Genomic DNA, 19,944 nt, shown 5'->3' with positions numbered 1-19,944 from the left:
TGTGTGGTAGTCGAAGATTGGTGTTTATGGCTCCGTGTGGCTGAATGGTGGTATAACACCCATTTTCACTCTTCAACTCAACTTACACCCTATGAAGTGATGTATAATATATAAACCACCACCTATACATCTGCTATACTTGGTTGGTGAGTCAATTGTTATTGTTTTTGATAGAAGTCTACAAAGAAGAAAAAATATGAGCAAGGAGCTCAAGCTACAAATGCTTAAGGCTCATAACAGAATGAAGATGCAAGTTGACCAACATAGGTCCGAAAGATCTTTTATGGTTGGTGATTGGGTTTGGCTTAAGCTCCAAGCTTATAGGAAAACTTCATTACAGAGGCGCAATGATTATAAGCTTGCTCAGAAGTATTATGGCCCTTTTCAAGTGTTAGCTTTAATTGGCAAAGTTGCCTATAAAGTTAAGCTACCTAACACTGCCCAAATACATTATGTTTTTCATGTATCACACTTGAATAAGTTTCATGGGATTCTTCCAGTTGCTGCTCACATACCAAATTGGTTTCAAGGCCAACATGATATTGTGATCTTACAACCGGCCAGTTGCTATTTTGGAGAGAAAAGTAGTCATGTTTGACAATAAACATCCGCTGAAGTACTTGGTATACTGGGAAGGATATTCAGACAGTGAAGCTACCTGGGAAGTTGATGAAGACTTTGAGAAGTCTTATCCTTCCTTTGTTACTTAGTAAAGACTTGGAACAAGTATTTTAAGGGGGAAAGTATGATAAGGGTAGAAATAAAAGCTAAAAATGTAAAACTTGTTCTGGCGCCAAAAGTTGTTATCAACACAAGAACAAAATTCTGTTATTCAATTATTCTATTTCTGTTGTTCTGTTGTCATAAGTTGTTGTATAGATACTTGTAATCTCTCAAGTAATGATTCATTCATGAACATAAACACAAATAACCTATCTGTCTCTTTCTACTCCTCTATTCTGAATTCTATCTTTTCTCTCTCTAAATTCTTAATTTTTCTCATCTCAAGTTTATTCTCTTTTTTCTAATTATGTTCTACTTTGGTAGGATCTATTATCCTGCATCAGAAATTGGGTTTCGGTAAGAAAGTTGAAGACTTTTAGAGTTGTTGTATGTAAGATTTTGGGGGCAATGATAGAATGTACAATTGTTAATAAGATACGGAGTAGGAAAATTCAAACGGATAAAGTCTGATTTTATTGCAGATAATAAGATTTTGCGTAGGTGAAAGTACTATATATAAAGCTGTTTTTTTTTTGGGTGTGTCCTCCCTGAGTGCAAGGCAACCTAGCTAGGAGGCAAGCCATTCCATTACATTTCACACCAAGTCGCCATTAATTAGTTTGAAATAGTCGTCAAAACGAAAAATTACTTCCTGCTCCTTCAAATCCTCAGAGGACATTGCTTCACAAGGTCGGTCAGCCCCTTGACTTTTACAAGCTTGCATTCAAAATCACAACTCCTATGCAGAAGGGAACACATTGGTATCACAAGTTGAATGTAGCTTGCTGCCTCCCAGTAGCGAACGATGAATGTTCGAATCCCCTGTCCAATCAGTCCCCCTGAAATCAAATGTCATGTCCAAGACTTGTCATATGCAGCAGGTGTATCAAATGACACTGATAGTAATAATTTTTTGTGTAATTTTAAAAGAAATGTTTCATCTTGATGTCGACAATATGCAATTATAGCCCTAACTGTGTGTTTTTTCGTAAATAATTATCATCTCCTAATACCATCTTGTAAGTACTAATGCATGATAACAAATGTAAAAACAAAAGAGATGTTCAAGGGACAACCATAAATAGCCATTTCCAAAGACATTGACATGAGACTTCCAATCTTATATACAAATATTGCCATTCATTACGGTTTAATAAACAAGCTAAACCGCCATAACATTAGAAGTTCTTCTACTCATGAATCACAAAATTGTCAATTTTGTAGAAAAAAATTAGGCTCTCTTGACAAATTGGTAGAATATGCGCATGCAGGCGCACACAAAAACACATGAAAGCAATTGTGAACAAGAAGATATCCATTTTCAATTCTTTTGGTATGGTTTGAGTTTATGGACTAATGCAGCTGAACTATCTCCGTCTATATCTTATATTCCATACCATATCCTGACCATCAAAATTTCAAAACATATTTAAAAATTCAGGTAACACTCAAGATTAACTAGTATGCTACCATGAAATTTCATCAGATAACTAAGTACTACTTACATTGAGTAAACTGCTGACTCAACATCAGTGTTGCGATGATCCTGCTTCACAACACAAGTTCGAAAGCACCTTGGGGAAGAGCTAGCAGTATCCAAGAAATACAGCAAAATTGTCATCAAAAAACTACAAGCCAGCATTGCAATAGCGCCGAAGATCCAAAGAAGAAGAGGGAAAGAGAAGTAAAAGGCTCTCAGTCCCAAAGACCAATACAGGCCACCACGGTTCAGATGTTGGGCAACATACTCAACAAACTCTCCTCTCACATCGTCATCATACGAAGAAGGTACATTAAGTAAGAAACTAACATGAGCATAGTATCTGGTGCTCTGCATATTGCAGAAGAATGCTACAAGAAAGCATATTAGAACTGATAAATACTTGGTAGTGTGTATTGTAAAGATGAGAGAATTCGAGCTGCTTACAACAGCACTGATCAGCGAACTAAGAGTTATTGCTATTGTTGCCAAAAGAGTTGAAGCCATTAGATTGTTCCGTATTGTTTGTACAGCTAGAACACCGTTTTTCGCCGGATCCTGTACACACCGATTTTCAGCTTCAGGTTCTTTAGTTACATTAACAGAAAAAAAAGAAGGCTCAAACAAACTTGTAGTCATATATAATCATTTGACATATTTAACCTATGTAGCAGGGAAACGGCTTGGGTTTGCCATTTACTGATTTTATTGGCACAGAAGAGATTAGAGTTTCAGGAATGCAAACGTTTCGAAAAGCCAGAAACTTCATGTATCAGATGAATCTGTGTTTCATAGAATTTACCTAGAGCATTATCTTTATCATACTATTTAGGCTTAGCTTCTTTTTTTTTTCTTTTTCGAGTAGAACTACGTTCATTTGGATTTGAGAAACATATTTATACTTGAATTGAGTGTCAGCAACTTGATACCATGTAATAATATACATTTTTTGATGGATATAAGTATAAAAACGAAAGTGGAGTAAGCTAATTAAGTCCCAAGTGAACCTCACCTAATGAATATAAATATTTATAATGCTGCATCTCAAGAATTTATAATTAATGATGTTCCTTTGAAGATGAAAAGGTTAATAAATAAATGTGATTAAATAAGATAATTATATGCAAAAGAAAAGGAAAGCAAAACTAACGCTCATCATGTGGTGAACCCATTGGTGACGACTTATAGCATTAAGGCCAATAACAGTTGTTGTAGGATGTCGAATAATGGTGAAGAGAAGCCATAGATGGTATATTCCAAGAACTACAAGTCCTGACGGAACTAAAAAATAATCTAAGTACTCTTCTTCTATCATCTTCAAATTCATTATGATTTTATTTCCTTGCTTTTATTTTTCGCTCAATCATGAATTCAATCACATGAACTGGGTCATTGGTATAAGCCACTAATAGTGCCCCAAATGCTTTCAATCAAAGTTTTTTGGACACGGTCAATAATTGGCCCTTTGCTGTTGTAATAGACAAGATGCGGTAAAGAAGATGCCAACTGATCATTGATATTATAAAATAAAGGTAGATTCTGGATAGTATGTGGTAGGAAGTTAGGAACCTGACTGGTGGATAGAGATTTCAACGGGTGGGGCTTCGGCCTTGGTGAGCCAGGCATGGGCCTGGCCTACTTTCAATTTACGAGCCTGTGCCGAGCCTAGCCCAAACATGTTACAATCATAGCCATGCTCAAGGGGCACATGAGCCTGCCCGCTTTATTTTATGCATTTAGTCGATTTGATATTGACATTGTTTCGTGTTTTTAATATGTATGAAGTAACAAATTTACATACAAGTAAGATCATTCATAATCCATAACCTTTTAAAAGTAGGAATTGAAAAACTATTGAATTCAACATTGATATGGATGTGAAATGGGTGAAATTCACTACTCCTAAGCAACTGAACATATGAGTCATCCAATCTTCATTGAATCTCAGCCACACGATTATTCTCCTCCTCACTTCAGCCATTGCCTTTCTCTTTGTGTTTCTATATTCTTTTTCTTTCCCACTAGCTGATTCTCTCTCCTCTCTCTCTCTTTGTTTCTCTCACGCTTTAGTAAACTTTCTAGAGTTTGATATTGTATGACTTTATAGCAATCCCTCAATGACAAAATTAAGGGATAGGGATGAGGATTTCAAGGATGTTTTACGTCGAGTACAATTAGGTATATTTTTTCTCTCTCTTCCGGTTCTTTTTTGGAAATGGCACTCACCATCAATGACAAAACCTTGTTTCAGTCGATGTCCAAGAATTCAAAGCCGAAAGCCAACCCGTCGGTGGTGGTTGAGATGGAGGATGATTCATCACTGCAAAAGAAGTTAGAAGTTAGAAGGAGGATGAATGGACTTGGGGGTTTACAAAGGATGCATCTTACTCGGTGAAAATGGCTTTCATGCTTTGGAAAGGTGGCGATCTCGATAATTTCCACCAAGCTTGGGTTGATATTTGGAGTATGGAGGTAAGTCCAAAAGTTAAACACTTTCTTTGGCGTGTATGTACTAACACCCTCTCGGTTCGTGGTTTGCTCAAACACCGTCACTTGAGTGATGATGATACGTGTCCCCCTGGCTGTGGTGATGTTGAGTCACAATCGCATGCTATATTTGGTTACCCTCTCTTGCGTGAAATCTGGTTTGATAGTGGATGTGAATGTTTTTGGAACATAGCAAATGTTGGCCCAATGAGTGAGGCTCTCGTGAATATGCATGGTATGGACATGGGAGTACGAATCAAGGGTGCTTTCCTTGCATGGGTGTTGTGGAATGAACGGAACTCTCTAGTGTTCAAAGACAATATTACTCCCCCTGTTATCCTCCTCGAGCGTGTGAATCGGCTTGTGGAAGAAAATGGTGCATATTACAAAAGGATCTATCCTCTTTGGGCCCCTCTCGCTAATGTCAACCCACATACCTGGGTAGCTCCTCCACCGAGGATCACAAAGCTCAATGTGGATGCTTCTCTAGCTATTGAAGGTTGGGTTGGATTGGGTGTTGTTGTGCGTGACTCGGCTGGGATTGTCCTCTTTGCAGCCATTTGCAGCGTGCGTTCTTATTGGTCAGCCGAAATTGCAGAAGCTAAGGCCATTGAGATGGCTATTCGATTTGGGAAACATTATGCTCTGCAGGAGATTATTGTGGAGTCTGATTGCTAAGTGGTGATAAATTGCCTCTCCAAACATGCTATCTATCTTGCCGATCTTGATATTAGCCTTCATAACATTATCTCTTCTTGTGTTTGTTTTTCTACCATTGTCTGGTCTCATGTAAAACGTGATGGGAATGCTATTGCCCACTACTTAGCTAAGCTAACTCCTTTTGGTGTTGAACAAATTTGGGAGAACCACTATCACCCAGAAGTGGCTTCCTATATTTTGATGGACAATTTGTCCTTGGTTTAATGTTAACTAGTTTTCCCCTAAAAAAAAAAAAGGTAACTCATTTCGCCTCCTTTTTTTCTAATTTTACCTTCTCTTTCTCTCTCTCATTCTTCTTCTATTTTCTCCATTTTTTCTTTTCCGTACCAGATCTACTTGCTTTAGTTATGTTTTCGCCATTTCATCAGTCATTATTCCATTATTCTTTCAACATTTTCTCCCTATAAATTACGCCTCCATTTCTAGGGTAACATCGTTTCTCTTTTTTACAGCCATGTTTTCGCTCATAAGAGAGTTATTTTGTTGATTGATTGATCAAGAGGAAAAGCGAATAAGAGAGGGTGGTTGTTTGAATTAAAGATCATTGGAGTTCATTTTTTACATTTTTTTTTTTTTTGGAAAAATGGGTGTTTCGAGGCTCATAAAATGTGTTACAGTTGGTGACGGTGCTGTTGGTAAAAGCTGCGTTGTTTAATTCTTCACCAGCAATGAATATGTGAGATAAATTTCAACATAGAATTTGTGTATTAGCGTCATCTTCCCACACTTTTTAAATTGCTTATTCAAAACCAGAAATTAACTTAACCAAGCAGATAAATTTCCTATTGTTAACATGCTAATAGTAGTGTAAAAAGCTAAAAAATCCATACTCATAAATGCTTAATAAGTTTCTATCTAATAACTTGGCACTTTCAATGAGATAATAGAGAAACCTTCTATCACAAAAACTGGATCCCCTTTATTAAATCAGCTTTTGATTTTCTTTAAGCTAGGGTTCTTGATTTTATTTCTGATTTTTGTATTTTTACTTTTTGAAGTATTTTCTCCAGTTTGAATTGAAGGAATGGATAAGATTTTGATAGATTTTAGTTCTGAATACAAATTTTTGCGATTTATGGGTTCAGGTATTGATTTTTTTTTTTTTGTGAGTTTAATCTTGTAAAGAAAGTTGAGATACGCTATTAATAACACCTCATAAGACATTAACAAAATTTCAAGAAAAATAAGACATTAACAACTCTAAGAATCGAAGCATCTGCTTGGAAGATGCTGCGGTTGGGAGATTGGCCTTAAAAGTTTACAACCTACTTGGCTTAGTTTTTCCCTATGTAGGTGGATGAGTTAATGATTCTGAACATGTGACTTTCAATATTGCATTACGACATTATGGTTAATATATTAAGGTAGTGCCAAGTGTCAACTGCCTTATTTCTTGGGATGAAGAGTTTGCATTCAGTGGCATTGTATTGCATGCTATGAGAATGAGAAAGAAAGCAACCTTAGATGATGTAGCTACCAAGATTTTGGTAGTTCTTTTTGTTTGGCAAAATTTAGTGACTATCGTGTTTGAGTCATGAAAATTTTCAAGTTTTGCTACAATTGTGTTTTATTGTGGTAGGGTGAAACAAGTCTTCAAATCAGTTACACCTTTGTTTATGTCTTGGTTGTTTCATTTGATAAATTTGGTTTGGAAAATTATTACATACATATATCGCTTTATTTTTTAGGGACTATGCTCAGGTGTACCATTTACTAGTTGTTTTTTCACCCAAATATTTGTAGAGTTGCCTGATGTAATGCTACTGCAACATGGAATGAGGATCACATCTCTAAGGATCATGATGAGCATCAATTTGAGGATCTTGACATTCCTAAACATGTTTTTGAGCATTATTCCCCATACAATGGGAAAGTATATAATATTGATCTGAAAACATTTTCTTCAGCTTTTCATCTAAGGACATTTGGTCTCACAATCTTGAGATCATTTTTGATGTACTATATACCACTTTTCAAGCCTCGGACAACATTGGAAGATGATGATGAATACTTCCAGGATGGTAATGTAATGTAGAAGATAAGTGTTTTGATTTGGTTTGTCCACTGCAGGTTAGTAAATCAAATTATACGTGGGGTTTGTAGTATTTCCCGATTTTCCTTAGTATTTGCATTACTTTATCTTCCATTATGTTTGACTTGTGGCAAATGGATGTTTATCTGGAAGGTAATTTTTTATGATATTGTGCAACCGTTCTTCCCCGTTTTCCTGTATGGTAATGAATATGTTTGAAATCTTTATAAAGGTGTCTATAGTGTGATGTGCAACTAACTTATAAATTTAGCCTAATAACTTCCAATGTTTCACAATAAGTAATCTACCTTCTCCTGAATTGTTCCATTTGTTAAACTTGATTCACATAATATCTTTCATGTGAAAAAACACATGTTCACTAGCATTTTTTTTTCAAAGGTTTATGACACTCAATAGGCCGGCTGCTGGATGTTAGCCTGAACGATTTTCTAAGATAACTTATGATCTAATAGGAAATGATGAGGCATAGCTTTGAGTTATGTAGTTTACATTTGCATTTACTTTTTTGGGTGAGAGTTCAATCATTATATGACATGTAAAGTTTATTTTGGCTCTTTCCGCTTGAAGTTCTTTGTAAGTCGACATAACTAATATAGCCTCTTTCAGGTACACGAGTTGTGTTTTTTTAATCTCTCTGTTATTACTATGTTTGTCAGTTTAAGTTCTCATATAGTTCAAATTACACTATATATGTCACTATTAATTCCATACGAAGGAAGTAATAATTTATTATCAAGGCAAAAGAAGAAAACTAAGCTACCCTTCTTCTCTCTCCCCCATCTTCTCTCTTCCTCCCTCTGTCATGCAAAGTTTAACTTTAAACCTTTAGAAATGCTCGTTGTAACAAGCGATCATTACCGACCAACTTATAGAGGATTAATGCATAGCGGAATTAAATAAAGAAACTAATCCAGCTTACCAACGACTACCATTACATTCACTGAACAATATCAGAGAATGTGAAAACCAAAATTCCAACTTTATTAAATTAGAATTAACTATTATAACAGTGCTTTGATTCTGAGACTCATCAATAAATTCCTCTGGAAAATCTGACAGAGTTTCCATTGAAAATAGAACAACCCTAAAGCGGGAAATAAACCATGTTCACAATTACAATTAAAAAAATATTCCCAAACCCAAAATCCAGCAACCTCAACGCTTTCGCGGAGCAACACTAATAGAGAATCAAGTGAATTAACGCCTCTCAAATGTAAAAATGAAAAACAACTAATTAGTGTCTATCTATTAGAAAATTGAGCGACCTCACTTCGAAATACAAGTTAATACCACTAGTTATACTTCTAATAATCCGAAACCTTCAATGTTAGAGAATTTTCGGCTCTTGAACCTGCAACAAATAGGACGCTGCCACCCACCAAGTGACAGGGCACAGAAATGACAAAACAAAACATATACACATCAGCAAAGCTGAGTACTAACCCGTAAAACTCATTTAAAACATGCTTTGGTGCTCCTTTACTTGAAAACCATTCGAAGACAATTATAACAACAAAGCAACAACAATAACAATGGCAACAACTACACATGCCTTAAACTTCTCATCCAATACCCTTGGTGACTTCTTGATTCCATATGGAACAATCACAATAACAAAATGCTTTAATTGGTCATCCAATACTCTTGGAGACCTCATGGTTCCCATGGAACAATCTTTATTCATTTCCATTAATATTTACAAACATTCATATACTCTATGTTACTTTTAACACAATCATTTGGCAATAGGTAAGGGAACAATGCGAAGGTAGCAACATCAGATTGCAGACACATCGCTTACCGGGAAAGGTCTCTATACACCCCTTGAAGCAACCCGCCAGAGGTAATACTTTCAAGGCGACTCTCATAATACTCCACCATAGGGTTTCCCCTTAAGACACTCCACCAGTGAGTAATCCTTAAGGTCCTTAGGGTCGACCACCAGAAAATCCCTAAGCCTTTCGTTATGTGTTCATAACTTATCAGGGGCCTACCAGAAGCGATCATCATCGACTCTTTCTAACCATTGCCATTCTTTCACTTTACATGATTAGTTCTTTAATCACTTTCATTGTCACACAATTCAACTCGAAATCAACTTATCAAATGCACCATGAAGCACAAGACAAATACACAATCCATAACCAATAAAACAAGGTTCATGCTATAACATAACTTGAATTCCAAATTAATATAATAAAAAACGAACTACTAGCAAACCAAACCAGCAATCATGTGGAAAGAGTCTACCTCATATCCAATTAGTAAACCACTCAATTAAATAACTCAGCCTTAGCCTCAACTTATACTTACATATAAAAACTCATTGTTAACTTACTTTAGTGAACACTAATAAAACAACTATACTTTCCTATGTTCCTCCATTTATGATTATCGGATTGAGATCCTTCAGTAAACATATGCTCAATATGAAGGATTTATGTCCTCGACTTAAATGCAATTACTAATAATATATATTATGGATCGTATTATGGAGATAATAAGTTCAATTCGTTTTATTGGGTCGTCTATACGTCTTGCTAGAGAAAGCTATAGAACTTCGGGTTAGTTAATAAAATACCCGAAGCCCAATATAATGGATCCTATGAGGTCACACATTAGACTTGGATCAACAAAAGAAGCCTATAGCCCATAAGGGCCCTAGGGGTGGCTGGCCAAGAGGAATTAGGAGACGGTTATTGTTAACCTAAAATATATTTATATATGGGTTAGGCAGTATAGAAAATATATTAAATATCTCTTATTATTTTCTCTCTCTCCTATTTCTCTCTCAAAAGTCACATAATACTCCATAAACGTTGAAGAAGTTTTCTTCCTTTCCAACTAGCATTGGTGGAGTGTTGATCCGGGTTGGTGGACCAAGTAGAGGAATCGCATCTGAGGTTCTTTATCCGGGTTATTCAAGCTTTGTGGAATTCACGCTACAAAGGTTAATTCTAAACTTATAATATGTGATCCTTAATTGTATATGCAGTGATCCTATTTTAAGTGCTTATGAATTAGATTCATGAAATTCCGCTTATAGTACTTATAGAATCCTACACAATAAGCTAATCCCCACTCATGGAAATATCTCTAAGTACTCTTCTTATTACTAATCAGGCTGTAGTTAATTCTCGTACTAACATCATGTGAGTAAACGAATTAAATTAATTTACCCTTAAAGTCCAGTAACATGCATGGTTATTCTTCTAGCTATTAAACAATTCCTATCATATTATATGCTTGTTAGAAACTAATTTTCATCGCTCATTAATTCAATTTTGTCATAAACTTTCATCTAATTAACACAACTTCTTAAAAGTATACTCAACCAATTTAATCATTACTCTAGTTAAAACTAGAACGTGATCATCCTTGTTTAGCAAATTAATTTACATATTAAGATATTACTTCACAATATGGATACTAAATATTTTATCTTCCAAAACTCAATAACCAAAGATTAAGAACATATAACTATATTTCAGGAATCTATGAAATAAAATTGGGAACATTATCATATATCTACCTTCAGTTTATTTGGTACTTTTCTTTATAAACTAACAATCATCACAATAACAACAACAATAACACCCAAGAACCATTTCCACCGAGTTCACCAACTAACATTCTTAATACGATCTCCTTTTCAGATTTAGTAGTAGAATGAACTAATTCCGATCCCGTACATATAGTTCGTATACTTACAAGTTGTCTCGAAATCAATTCCTTAACATTAATTAGGGACACTAACATATTTAACTAAACTAGGAAATCTCACAAGTCCATTAAAACCCTGTAATCAAGAGTCAACTAAACTAACATATCTATGTCTATGATACTAACCATTTAAGAATAATCATCACTCTAATAACGCTTCAACTCCATAACTCAATTTCATCAACTAACTCCAATCCATCATATAATCAGCTATTCACCATTCGAGAAACGGTATCATTTAGGCAAGTATTTCTATTATATAAGGGAAGAGGAGGGGAACACCAAAAATGGTAATTCCTTTTATACCCTTAAGTAATAAAATACAAATTCACCATTTTTTATCATTATATATATCCTCAATTGACAAAATATTTACATCATCATTGATTTATTAACTTTCAAAAAACTGAACAAAAATACACAATCAACTTTATGAATAATTTTCGTATATATTATTACGCAATAGACCTTTTGCTTGTTTTCGCACGCATCATGTGCATATAGGACTAGTAAACCATATGAGAAGAGGAGAAGAGGGATATAGCACAATCACATAACACTATTAGGAGGGAGTGATACCAAGTAGAGTGAAGTGGGAGGAATCAACAATAGAACAACAACAAGAAAAATAACACAACAATAATGTTAACAATAACTACGTCACATTAACATGATCAATAATAGAGCTGTCAATTTGGTTAATGAACTGCTAATTGAACTGAAACAATTGAAATTTGAACAGAATTAAAACTGATCTGGGAGTTGAGCTCAGTTTTCTCAAAACAAATTAGTTTCATTTTTTATATATTTATTAATGAAAATGAAAATAATTTTAAGATTTCAATTCCTTTATGACTATATGGCTGCGGTCAATGGCTTCGGTCGATGTGGGATTTTGAGAACATGACTAATTCAACATTTTTCCATATGTGGGAGTCTAGGAGTAATATAATAATGCCATGGATTGGCTTGACTCAAGCTTGAAAGATAGTCAAACTCAATTCGTAAACTTGAATTTCAAAAATTAAAAGAAAATTCAACTTAACTTACATCCATCGGGACTTTATTTAAGAAAATCCCAGTAAATCTTGTCAAACTCATAAGTATAATATAATTGTCAGGCTAATTCTTATTAAATATGTAAGTCCCAACAATAACATTACACTCCTAACTATACAAGCCCCTTTAATACATAACTGTCTTGTTACTCTTGCTTCCTCTGCCATGTGGGACTTCTAAAATCTCAACTGAAGATTCTACTATTGGCGTTATATTAAGAGCCAAGAGCCAAGAGTAGATCTGGTAATCGGACCAGATTCAGATCAGACCGTTTTCTGATCAAGTTATATTCGGACCGGATCAGACCATTTCGGATCGGACCGAAATTCGGATTATGTTTCGGATCATCATCGGATTGTGATGCTTTTGGACCGAACGGTTGTGGATCGGATGGTGGATTGTCTCACCTTTATTATGTATGGAGTTGTTACTCCTTTGGTCTCATGGTTTCATTGACTATGAGCTTGTATTATATATATATTGAACTGTCACTTCGTGCTTTCTAAAGGTATACATAACTAATTTACATAGTCAGAACTTGTGCCAAAGAGTACTTGTGATAATCGTTTTTTTAAAACGGGTCAATTTCAATTATTTCGAATCAAAGCCTAATGAAAGCCAATAATTTCTTATTGCTTTGAGATCGGGTTACCTTTGGATCGGATTGATTTCGGATCGGGCAAAAACATATCGGAGTATTCGGATTTCGGATGACTTTCGGATCAAGATTATTTCGGATTGGATTCGGACCGGACCGAACCGAATCATTTTGGATTCGGACCAAGGTTCGGATTGTCTGGATCAAACCCAGATCAGACCAAGATCAAATATTTCGGACCGAATTTTCGCATCAGGACCAACTTTGCCAGGTCTAGCTAAGAGACAAGATAAGGTGTATTAAAATGCTAGTCTGGTTCAGCCTTATATAAGCATGTGTAATGTCCAACCTTTCATTCCTCGCGGATGTGGGATTTCTAAAACCAACTAAATAAATTATCTACATCACCTGCCAATGTAACGCCATCATGTAAGATGTTTAGACAAATAAGGTACTGCCGTCTTGCGCTACAAATAATGCATGTGTTCTCCAAGTGTTTTCCAAGATGTTTAATTTACATAAAAAATTATAGGGATGAAATTATAGTAAAATAATTAATTTTATACTAAGTTTTAGTTTTTTGATCTTGCATATTTAATGATTGTCTAATATTATAAAATAAGACAAATAAAACAATAATTATAGTTAAAGACTTAAAGGGTAAGAAGATTATATAGGGAAAACAAGGTTGGTGTTTACTTTTTTTTTTTTTTTATCAACGTGGGACATTACTTTTTTACATAAAAACTATCTAAACTATTTTCGAGGTTGCTCACGAACTCTGGAGCCGAACTCAGGCTCGACTTGATATGGTCTCGAGCCGAGCTGGAATAGTTTGCGAGCCACTTAAACTCATTAATACCCCTTCACTCACTTACATCATCTAACATAAACTAATCGTCCTAAGTTCAAATTTAACAGAAATATGAAGTTAGATTTACTTAATTGTTTTTCTGTTATCTTATGAAGTAGATGAAACCAAAATTTAAGAACTTAAAACAACATGTAAATCCAAGAACTTAGAGATGACTAACTTAAATGGAGTATTGTTATAATGAACTAATCTACTGAGCTACATTGTTCTACATTTGTTGCAACTAAATTTGATGACGTCGGATCCGAAATGAATTAAACTTAAATATGATTAACTTAAGTTGAGTATTGTTATTATCTTGAATTAGTTTATCGACTTACATGTTGATATATTCATCCAATGTAACATCAATTTCTTTTAGTTTGACTAAGATACATGAGTTTCAAATTGAATATAACTTGTTAACGATTAACTTAAATGTAGTATTATTGTCTTGATTTAACTTATCGATCACATAGATACCTTGAACTAATCCACTATTAACGTAATTTACGTCGATTATATGTTTTCAATTTTCAATTGCATAGAGCTTAATGACTAGTATAGTTACACTAATCCATTGATCTAATATAGTAAGAGTAAGACATTGATTTAATCGACTTTATAAAAAAATGTCTAACTCGTCTTTCGAGAAAGTTTATAATAATTTATACTCATATGAGACGTCCTTTTTAACCAAACATGATGTAATTTGAATACAACTAAAATTTTGAATATATAAAATTATCTTATTCCAAATTGTAGAATATATCTGTCTTGTACACATATATCGATGTCACTTTCATAACTTTTTTGTGAAGTACTGTACAATTGGTTTTTTTCGAGACTAGTGTCAGACTACATGTATTTGTCACGTTAATTTAAACCGAACCCCCGAAACAGATGGTCAAAACCCGACATGAAGTTCCATTTTTTTCCGAACAAATACAAGAATGTGACTAACTTCTACAAGAATCGGTGCGACTATTGTTGAACTTAATTGATTTTCGTCAATAACTGAAATAAAGTGAAACGAAACTGAAAGTAACTGCAACATGTTGTAACTGTTATGGATTCAACCGTTGGTTGGTTTAACTGTTCGGATAAAACTGTTGTATATTGCAACTGAACTGAACTGGAACTGGAAAGAAAAATAACTAAATTAAACTGAACTGAAAAGTTTGAGAACTAAACTGAACTTCTAGTAATTTCAACTGATATAAACTTAACTGATATAAACTGAACTGTTTGGATATAACCATAACTGAACTTTTGAACTGAATTGACACCACTAATCAATAACATCATATAACAACAATTAAAACACAAGACGGTCAGTGCCTTTGTTACTTCGCGAATCACCCGCACATGGCGACAAGACCACCGCATAGCTCACGACAACTAGCGGCAACAGCAACGTGAGAGGAGGGGCGAGGGGAGAGCAGAACAGAGCAGCACAACACAACCAAGATAGCGGCACATCAATGATGGAAATCTAACAACACCAAGCAGCCACCAGCAGCAGCACCGCGGCGGAGGAGAGAGACACAAGCAATGAAGGTAGAAAGCTACAACATCAACAATAACAACTCCGACAACAACAAAATGTCGGCAAATCACACAATACAAAACAACAGCAGCAACAGGACGAAAGAGACAGAGAAAATTGGGGTTTTTCAATTTGGCTTTTTCTCCAATTAAATTAGAAAACGGGTAAAATATTTGGTGATGTAATTGAGCAATTCTTACAACTCAAGGTTAAATGTTTTTGTTGGCTTGATTCAAGAAGGAGTTGTTATAATTTTCTAAAATACATAATTTTTTATCTAAGTATTTGGCATCATCAAACATGTAATACAACATTAAATATATTGATGTAGCTCTGGTTGGGAACCGCAGTAATAGAGTGTAACAGCCTGATTCCTGAGCTGCTAGGTAAATATACTTAAGATTCACTGATCACAATCAATGCTTAATAAGTCTCGAATTAAACATTTACTCGCAGCGGAAACATAACTTAGAAAACGATACTGGACCTGTGCGTTATTGGCCCACAAAACAAAATCCTTTATATAAGACTTCAATTACACCAATATCTCGACTAATATTCCCAAATATTGTATACAACGAAATATATCAGAAACTATTCCTTATTTGACTATCTAAATTACAAACTCAATTCATAAGCTACGAGGACATCTTTATCTTGCTTCACTTCAAAATTCTGAGCTCACAACACCAACCTGCAATAATGTTTGACTCTGCCACCCACCAAGTGACAGGCCACAGAAATGACAGCACTATCAGCAAAGCTGAGTACACACTATGTAATAGAATATACAAGTTCAGGTGTATTTTGAAAACTAACACATAGTTATAATAACAAATAATCACATTCAACTCAGTTATTATCGTTTCACAAAATCAAATCGTTTGGCATGAACGCGAATGGAGAGGGGTACCAAGCAGTACAAATTGTCTCCAAACCGTTGAGGGTCGTCACCCCACCTTTTACTGTTTTGCTTGCAAGACTTAACCGGACATGTCCTATAACGCCAGGAATTCGCCCCTGGAAGGCAACAATTAGGGACTCTACCCGTCCCAACTCGGGTGCATGTTCATGCATCACTTTCATATTTATAATATAAGATATTTAAGGATTCATACTTGAATCCTCAATACTCATAATATAACACCATATGCGACCTTATCTGGTCTTAACTCATATCTGAATCATTTCCTCATTATCATACCAAATCATATTTTGAGAAACATAGTATTTTGGAACAATTCCAATAATTAAACAAAAGGATACTTTTATAACAATCCAATACAATACAAGAAAAAGTTAGTAATCAATTAACTAAATGGAGGCAAATTCGTTGTCTCAAGCAGGGAGGACTGTTTTAATTCAGTCGAATCTTGCTTCAAAGGCAAGCTTTCAGATGCAAAGTTTCTCTCTCCCTCCAACTATTCTTTCTTCGCTGGATAAATCGTATAGGAATTTTTATGGAATAAATCGGCTGATTCTAAATCGCCCAATCTTATTGGTTGGGATAAAGTATGTCAACCCAAGATCTTTGGTGGTCTGGGTGTCAGGAAAGCTAAAATTAATAATCAAGCTCTTCAGTTAAAGCTTCTCTGGAAGATTATTAGAATGCCCGATAATTTATGGGTCGAATTAGTCCGTCATAAATACTTAAAACATGATAGTTTATTCTCTTACAAGGTGAAGGTTAATGTTTCGTGGCAATGGCGTAAATTAATGAATTTGCGTACTCCGTTTAAACAAGGTCCTAGATGGTCAGTTGGTGATGGTCGTTCTATATCCTTTTGGTATGATAATTGGGCGTTTATTGTGCCGATTTCGTGTAAGAGTGAGCCTTGTCCAGGGACAGAAGAGTTTAAGTTTAGTCATTTTCTAATGGACAATGGTCAGTGGAATTCTGATCTTCTTGCTCAATTTGTTCCGTCTACAATTGTTGCTGCCACTACTAAGATGTTTGTCCCAGTTAATCCCATTCCCGATAAAGTGTTTTGGGCTTTAACTGCAGATGGGGAGTATTCGGTTAAGTCTGGAGCGAATCTGCTTCAAGGCTATGGCTTGAATCACCCTGAAAAAAGCCCATTTCATTGGATTTGGGGTTTGGATGTTCCTCCCAAAATAAGATTCTTCTTGTGGAAAATATGCCAAAATGGTTTACCCACTAAGAAGAGATTAGAGAGTAGTCATGTTTTTCTTCCTTTGGAGTGTGTTTTTCGTAATTATCATGCTGGAACTGATCAACATCTTATTCTGGACTGCCCTTTTAGTAAGGACGTTATTGAGTCCCTCTGTGTATCAGGGATGCCGATTTCTCTGCCGCGAATTGGTCCCTCTTCCTCTTTTGTTGAATATTTGTGCTCCTTAAAATCTTCTTGTGGCTCTCTTCAGATGCGGACTATTGCCATAATTTGGTGGTTCATCTGGTATGCAAGAAATCAACTTATTTTCCGCCAAGATTCCATTTCTCCGAGGGCCTTAGGGGTGATGATACAGGCTTTTATTAGTATGTTGAATGGGGTGGATAAGAAGATGGGAGAGTTGTCGTTTTCTAAGTCTTCCTCCAGTAATCATTCCCGGTCACTTAAGACTAATGCTGCCTGGGCTCCTCCGCATGCTAATTTTGCTAAACTAAATTTTGATGGTTCAGTTCTTAGTGATGGGTCAGCAGCTTATGGGTTTGTTTTAAGAGATGAGGATGGTAAGTCATTACTTAGTGGGGCTGGCTCTATTCCTCCTAACTTTTTTTATCTTAGTAGCTGAAGCTTGGGGGTTAAGAGAAGGTATCCGAGGTGCTCTCTTTTTAGGTATTAAAAATCTTATTATTGAAGGGGATAATCTTTCAGTTATTCAAGCTATAAAAAGGGTGTGGAAAATTCCTTGGACTATTCATACCCTAGTTACTGACGCGGAAATAGATCTCCAAAAATTTGAGTCGTGCATCATTCACCATATTTTTCGAGAAGCAAATTTTGCTACTAATTGGATGGCTCATCATGGACATTCGACTTCTAATCTTTGCTATTACTTTACTCCCTTGGATAACTCTTTTTCCCAGATCATCCGTAAGGATGCTTTAGGGTGGCCCGTTCTCTGGGTCCCTCCCTAGTTTTCTTTCTGGATAAAAAAAAAAAAAAACAATAGCAATTCACAACTAACTCATAGAGATGCATCTGTAATCATGCCCATTACTATAAACGATATATGATATCTAAAATTCAATATAACACACACAAGAGCATTTAAATATATTTTGTTGAACATAAAGGTTACCTCAACTATATAACAATTATACGAAACCTCCAATTATCATAACTTGATTTCCCATATCATTTTGAATTATATACGTCTACATAGCCATCCTCCAACAACCACCTCACAGTAACATCAATAATCAATAACCAAACTTAAACTAATCTAATCTAGAAAACATAATCATAACTAATTCCCGATTCAGAAATTATCAACCTTCAACATCCCAATTCCATAATCATAACTCTAAATTATATAACTAAACCAACTAAACATAACTCAAAACCTTACCTAAATCAAGAACATAATTTGGCTACCAACAAATATATATTGAGAATATAAAGCTAACTTGACACATAAATAAACCTCGATAAACTAATTTCTATCTTGCACTCAAGTCCTTGACCAACCGAATAACAATTCCAACATTGCAACTTCCTTCATGATTCCCAATGGTACTCCATTCCTAGTCATCCTCCAATAATCACCCCATAACAATAACAATAATCAACAACCAATCTTAACTATTCTAATTATCTTCTTCTAACGCAACCATTATGCTAATCAAACTGAATCCCGCAAATAGAAATTAACAAAGTCAATCCCATAACTCATAACTCAACTTGATACATATCAACTCCAACTACAATTATTATAACAGACTCCCAATTCTAAGACTATGACTTCCCTCACATCATTAACAACGACTATTCAATAAGAACGATACAACAATAACATAATAACAACAGCACAAACAACAATAATACCACCTCCACCACCAACAATAACACCAACACCAATAACACAACATTAAGCACAATAACAGAATAACACAACCACAATACAGCAGCACAACAACAACAAAAACCACCACCTACTATACTCATAACAAACCTAAGTAAATCATATTCCCAAATTTATCACTCCAACTTCTTGAATCATAATAACAAGATGAACCATATTGTTCTACTGAATACTTTGGATATATATACTTAAACTATAAACCACATGATACTAGCTCTGGACACATCATGAACCTTTTTAATCATATCCAAACTAATTCATCTTCCAAACTAGTAAACTATTTTAACTATAACCCAGTACAACATTACCACAACAACATAATAATTCTACCACAACCATCACAACTACTCCACAATACCCACCACAACTACAACAACAACCATAAAACGGCGCAAAACAACAATAAGGCAACAATCACAGCAACTCCACACAACCACAATGACAGAACAACAATAACCCAACAACACTACTACAAAGAGCAACAACAACAATAGCAACTCCACAACAATTCACCACAACCACCACAACCACAAAACTCCACAACAACAATAACATAACAACTCCACCTCATCATCACAATTACTCCACAAGTCCATGTACCAAACACTTCCATTAAGAAGCATAATCGTATTACTTAGTGTATAAGTGT

General features: G+C 35.1%; 2 protein-coding genes across 3 annotated transcripts; one reads left to right on the top strand and one right to left on the bottom strand.

Annotated features, from left to right (window-relative positions):
- Positions 1-1,166: 1,166 nt before the first annotated feature.
- On the bottom strand, positions 1,167-3,690 carry LOC104908246 (hypothetical protein). Of its 2 annotated transcripts, none has more exons than XM_048644533.2 (3): positions 3,354-3,690; positions 2,247-2,761; positions 1,167-1,562 (listed from the first exon to the last, which is right to left on the bottom strand). In XM_048644533.2, the coding sequence occupies exons 1-3, from the start codon at positions 3,528-3,530 to the stop codon at positions 1,463-1,465; spliced, it is 792 nt and encodes a 263-aa protein (XP_048500490.1). In that variant the 5' UTR covers positions 3,531-3,690; the 3' UTR covers positions 1,167-1,462. The 2 variants fall into 2 exon arrangements, with proteins under 2 accessions (XP_048500490.1, XP_010695642.1); XM_010697340.3 differs by having other exon boundaries at positions 2,229-2,761; positions 3,354-3,688.
- Positions 3,691-4,600: 910 nt separating this feature from the next.
- Positions 4,601-5,368, top strand: LOC104908251 (uncharacterized). Its single transcript, XM_010697346.1, has one exon. It carries the CDS (start codon positions 4,601-4,603, stop codon positions 5,366-5,368), a length of 768 nt encoding a protein of 255 aa, XP_010695648.1.
- Positions 5,369-19,944: the final 14,576 nt, after the last annotated feature.

This window comes from Beta vulgaris, chromosome 5, assembly GCF_026745355.1.
Source record: "Beta vulgaris subsp. vulgaris cultivar EL10 chromosome 5, EL10.2, whole genome shotgun sequence".
In the NCBI taxonomy this organism is placed as follows: domain Eukaryota; kingdom Viridiplantae; phylum Streptophyta; class Magnoliopsida; order Caryophyllales; family Amaranthaceae; genus Beta; species Beta vulgaris.
Note: the sequence above shows the minus strand (reverse complement) of the source record. Positions and strands in the feature narration are given on the sequence as shown.